At 38.6% G+C, this 5,585-nt stretch overlaps 1 protein-coding gene across 1 annotated transcript; it reads left to right on the top strand.

Moving 5' to 3' along the window:
* The first annotated feature begins 864 nt into the window (after window positions 1-864).
* Window positions 865-5,337, top strand: NDUFS6 (NADH:ubiquinone oxidoreductase subunit S6). Its single transcript, XM_081950770.1, has 4 exons — window positions 865-1,082; window positions 3,433-3,486; window positions 4,060-4,182; window positions 5,205-5,337. Exons 1-4 carry the CDS (start codon window positions 927-929, stop codon window positions 5,271-5,273), a joined length of 402 nt encoding a protein of 133 aa, XP_081806896.1. The 5' UTR covers window positions 865-926; the 3' UTR covers window positions 5,274-5,337.
* The last annotated feature ends 248 nt before the right edge of the window (window positions 5,338-5,585 follow it).

The following is a 5,585-nucleotide window of genomic DNA, read 5'->3' as shown; positions in this document are numbered from 1 at the left end:
TAACAGTCTTTGCAGCGCTTCTTGATGGCCACCTTGCACTTCATGCCAGCAGCAGGCTGCCAATTGTAATCTGGGCAGCATGAGAGGAAAGGCAAAAGATGTGCGTTCGGTGACTTGGTAGCGGATGGACCAAGCAAGGGGGTGACAGTATTTGAGCATCTCAGGAGCCAGGAAGAAAATAAGCGGGAGGCCAAGCTGCAGTTTAGGGACCGGGTTGTTTTGGCTGTTGCTGCCAACAAACTTCTCAAGAGCAGAGGCGACATGCTGAAAAATACAGGAAACAAGCTAAAAAGGAAAACAGAAAGAAGTCATTAGAGTAACTACACAACTCTGTTCCTACACTCTCTTTCGTGCTTATCTGATAACGCAGAGGACACAACTGCAGATTTGCGCCACCGTTTTCTACGCAATTTTAAAAAGCGACCTATTTCGCAAGATACAACTATGGGCCACCACATCCAAAGAAAATAAATCGATATTGGTATCTTGAACATGCAATTCGCGCAACGGTCGGAAGGAGTCCGAATTGGATGACCTTGCGCAATAAACGACCAACAGGGAATCAAACGCGCATGCGCAGATTCGGCCTCAGCTTTCAGCGGAACCGCAGAACAGGAACCGCGGTTCTGTTATCCCCCCTCCGCTTCCGAATCCTACCGCCAAATCAGCCCTTTTGCCCGAGGAACTAAAGCTACGTCGTTAACGCCAACATCTACCAACCTTACAGCCCCAAACGCGTCAGGCTTCAGGGTCAGCAGCAGCACTTCACCAACGTGGTTTCTTTTTTACGTTTTTGCGTATTGCGTCAGACGTGGATAGGCGAGGTATGGGTTTCGCTCGGCCTACCGGCTGTCTCGGCGGCTCGCGCCTGCGCAGTAGCTTCGTTTGTGGGCGGAGTCGGGGAAGGCGAAGACGGAGTTACCGAAATGGCGGCGCCCGCCTTGCCCTTGCGAGGGGCGTTGCGCGCGGGATTTCTTTCACTGAGGGGTAAATTGCCCCCGGCTTCTGTGCGAATTACGTTGCAGAGGAATTACGGAGTCGTGACCAGTCAGACCGGTGAGAAGGTGACGCACACGGGACAGGTAAGTAAACCTCGACCTCTCGGAGGATGCGGAGATCCCCCCCCTTTAATTTCTGTCTTCGGAAGGTCCGGCCTGCCTCCTCCGCCTTAGGCTCTGCTTCAGGGGAATCCGCTTCTGAGGTCTTTGCGCCTCTCGGCGGGTTTGTAGTCGGAATATTTTGGACCCAAGAATGGCTTCTACGTTGTGGCTGCTAGGTTGGCTTTGAGGTTTAAATTACTGAAATGAACAGGCGCCTTGAAAGGAAGGATGCGAGTACTACAAATGCCTTCCAGCTCCTGAGGGCGGTCTGTTAGCAGTTCTTGTCTCTGGGTTTTCCTCCCTGCGGATGCTTTTCGCTGTGCCTGTTTTTATGCCCGTTAATTAATCCGTGGAAGCAAAGTGACACAGGAATTGTGAAACCGCCTGCAAAGTAATACCTTTATCATCATCATGAGAACTTCGTGGGCTGCAGCTAGGGGAAGTTTTGGGTCAGCACTTGCTTGATTTTAGAAAATAAACTGGATATTCCACCAGCAGGGAATTAAAAAGGACAATGAAGAGATGGCAGAGGGCGGATTCTTTTATGCCCATCTTTGTTGGGGACACAAAAATATAAAATAAAAACCTCAAAAGGGCAGACTCAGGGGATCACTAGGTCTTTTTCTGCTCTCACTTTTCTGTTTCTATCTTTCTAAGATAAAAGTCCCAGAGCTTTTTTAAAGAAAGGAGTTCATGAGCTTGAAGTAATAATAAGTGACTTTAGTACTTATTGACAATCATAATATCTGTATTATATCCATTCTAAAGTTTTAAAAGAACTCAAAAGTAAGATTGAAGAATTTATAAAGCATGTTGTGTGCTATGTCCCTAAACTTGTTTAGTAGGCAAAGGTTTTATAAGTCAGTCACTGGATGGTTTTCCCTGTCTTTTATATTTGATATGAACCGTGATGAAGTAAAAACAACAAAACATGTATCCTATCAGTGGAAATCCTAGTCTTTTATACTTAGGCTGCTATGTCCTGCATAAGCACACAAGGTCTCTAGTGTGGCAATGCTTATTTTGTTGTTAGACTAAGTATCTTCAAAAAAAGAAGACACTCTTTAATCTTAATTTAAAGTGGTGCTTTTGATCTGAAAAATAATACACATACAGTTAATTAGCTATTGATTTAGAAATTGTATTTTCTGCTATCATTTGCAGTTTACAGAACACAGCTAAAACAGTCATTAAGAATATCACTAAAAAGAAAAAAGAAGATTTAAGATAAAATTTAGTATGAATATTAAGGCACTAAACAGTAAGAAGTCTCAGTCAGAATATGGTTATTGTCCCATCCTAACTTGTTATAGGGAAGGGACTAACTTTAACTCTGTCGTTGGTTTGTTCCATAACATAGTGCCTGCCATAGGAAAAACTAAAGTTGTTGTCAGATGCAATTGTGGTAGGTTCCACAGCATGTGCATATTGATTACTTAATTAAATGCTGGTTCTACTAGCAATTTGGGTCTGAGCCTTGTAAGATTTTAAATACCCTAATTGACAAGGTGGATTGGTCTTAAAAGATGAGCCAAAGATCCTGTTTGAACAGAAAAGCTATGTGGAGTTTTCAAGGGCTCATCACAAATACTGTTGCATTTTATATTTGGGGTCTTCTTCCATGTGAAGAACATTTTGCATATCTATTTTTCACGGTTATCAGCACGAGTCAAGATTTTTTGGTATTCATAAATCTGGTTTATCAGCCAAAGAACTTCCTATAAAAGATCTTCTTTGCAATGAAAGTTATGGATGTCCAAGATCAATGACCAATTCAGAAGGAATCCTGGTAACAAACTGAATTCTTAATGGAGATTTCAGCCACATGCCTATAAAACTTGAAGTACAACTACTGCAATCTTTTTCACATTTACAGGTAGTTCTCAACTTACAACCAGAATCGAGTCCAGAATTACAATCATAAGTTGTCATTGAGTGGGTCATCATAGGACCATATCCAATTATACAATCTTATTTGCTGTAGCTGTTAAACTAACATTGCAGGTCATTAAGTGAATGCATTTTCCCCAATGAACATTTTCAGCCAGAAACTAGAAATAATACTAAAAACTGACAAAAGATGCCAGTGGTCATTGACTCTAACATGCTGTAAATGGCCATAAATGAAAGCCAGTTGCCAAGTGTTTAAAGTGGGATCACATGATTGTATGTGTGTAGACCATTGGTACTTCAAAATTGAGTCATTAGGCTCTGGGAGGGTCTGTTGTGATTTCAACTAGTAGCTAAGTGAGTGGTTATTAAGTAAAGGCTGCCTGTAATTTGTTTCTTGCATCCAGTTATTCACAGCTATTTCTCCATTCTTTAATTATAGGTTTATGAAGAAAAAGACTACAGGAGGGTTCGATTTGTTGGGCGACAAAAAGAGGTAAAATCTGAGTCAGAAATGTTTACTGTGAATCTGTAGTTTCTCCAGGTATTGATGAAATGTTGAATGACTTCATTGTAAAATGTCATTGTCTTGTGAGCAAACAGTTGATGACTTAATCAATAAACCTATTAGTTAGCCCATTTCATTCCCTCAAATGACAGTAGGTTTCCATGTGATACAGTTGAAAGAATTTATAACTTATGGGTAAACCCACTTAAAAAGTTTTATCATAGATGAAAAATACCCTTGTGCTATTCATATAATTCAGACTGATTATTTCAATACAAATACAATGTAGATATATCTAAAATAATCTGGCAAAGTTAATTGGCATTTTATTTAAACTAGATTGATTTCTTTCCTTCTTATGTTATACATGCTAATAATCTCATTGATGATGATTCCTGATAACTAAAAAAAAGTGAAACATAAATTTGTTACTAAAGGCAGCCAATCAATTACTACTCTGTATTAGAATGTTGTGATTGATTACTTGTATCACTACTGCTAAACAAAGTGTATTGCTTGAATTGTTACATAATGAAACATCTTTCTATTTCGCTGTTGTAGGTGAATGAAAACTTTGCAATTGATTTAATTGCTGAACAACCTGTGAGTGAAGTCGAAACTAGAGTTGTATGGTGTGATGGTGGTAGAGGAGCTTTGGGCCATCCTAAAGTCTATATAAATTTGGTAATGTAATTTAATTGTCCATATGTGATCAGTGCTATTATCATCATGTTTAGAAAAATATGTGCAGGCTCCTAAGAAATTCAGCTATTGTTCTACTTATCATGGAAGTGAAAAAATATATTGATAATCCGTAGTTATGGTTGCATTCAGTTTTGTGGGTCACTAGAAGTATGTCTATTTCTAATTATTGTTTAAGTATAATCCATTGTTCATTATCCATTTTGTATTAACCCATATTCATATCTGTTTTTATTCTCATTATTTTGCTACCTGCAGGAATTTATATGTTGGGTTTTTTTAATGGAATGTCTTCTGGACTGCACTGGTCCTCAGACTCTAGTCTTAAGAGTCCCCATGACCCATTCAGGGGATTTGCAAAATCAAATAATATTTTTTAAATTTCTCAATTGGAATTTGTAGTACTATAAATATGAGTAGATATAATGTACATAAACCAAAGCTGTTTGGGATTCTCAATCATGTAAAGAGGCCTGACATCAAAATGTTTGAGAACTGCTGTTCAAGTGGATTGCTTTATTTTAATGGCGTATGTTATGAAATTGGCTAGCAAATTTAAAAATGTATCGGTAGTCCTCAATTTACCACCAGTCATTTCATGACAATTCAAAGTTGTGATGACATCAAAAAGGGTGCTTTATGGCCTTAAAGAACTTCCAACCATTATAAAACACCGCCCCCCCCCCCCATGATCACATGACTGCATTTACAATTGGTTGCCAAATGCCTTGCGATCATGACATCACTATTTGCAATCTTTTTTGCTGGCTTCCCCAAAAGGTCAATGGGGAAGCAGACAGAGAAGGTTACAAGCTGCTGTTGCATTTCAAGAAACTACATTACATTGCAGAGGGCTGACTTAAAGAGCTGCCTGCTAAGTGAAGCTCAGCCTCCCCTCTTCCCTAAATGAGAAATAATGTTTCATTTGACAGGAAATTTATATGAACATATAAATGTGCAGAAATGATAAAATTGTATTTTATTTTTACCATTTATATTTGCAGGACAAAGATACAAAAACAGGAACATGTGGTTACTGTGGACTTCAGTTTAAGCAGAAGCATCATCACTGACATGTATCTTTCTGACCATGAACTTCTTTTTTCGTTATAGAATAAAATATATATTTAAAAGCCATTGTGGATACCTGTTCTTAATTCTATATTTTACCCTGAAATAGAGGATAACAGATGTAGAATTCTTTATTTCATCCTTAACTGTTGGAAGATATTGATATAAAATTAGAACTATCCATTGAAAAGAGCCTACAGATCATGTCCTTATATCCAATGATATAAGGAGTTACAGGAGTTACTACTGATTACAGTAGTTCAGGTTTATAATTAAACTGCAGTTATATCTTGAAGATTATACTTTCTTTTCTT

The sequence above is a fragment of the Natrix helvetica genome (genome assembly GCF_964273705.1).
Source record: "Natrix helvetica genome assembly, chromosome: 4".
Classification (NCBI taxonomy): domain Eukaryota; kingdom Metazoa; phylum Chordata; class Lepidosauria; order Squamata; family Natricidae; genus Natrix; species Natrix helvetica.
This window is presented reverse-complemented; position numbering and strand designations above follow the sequence as displayed.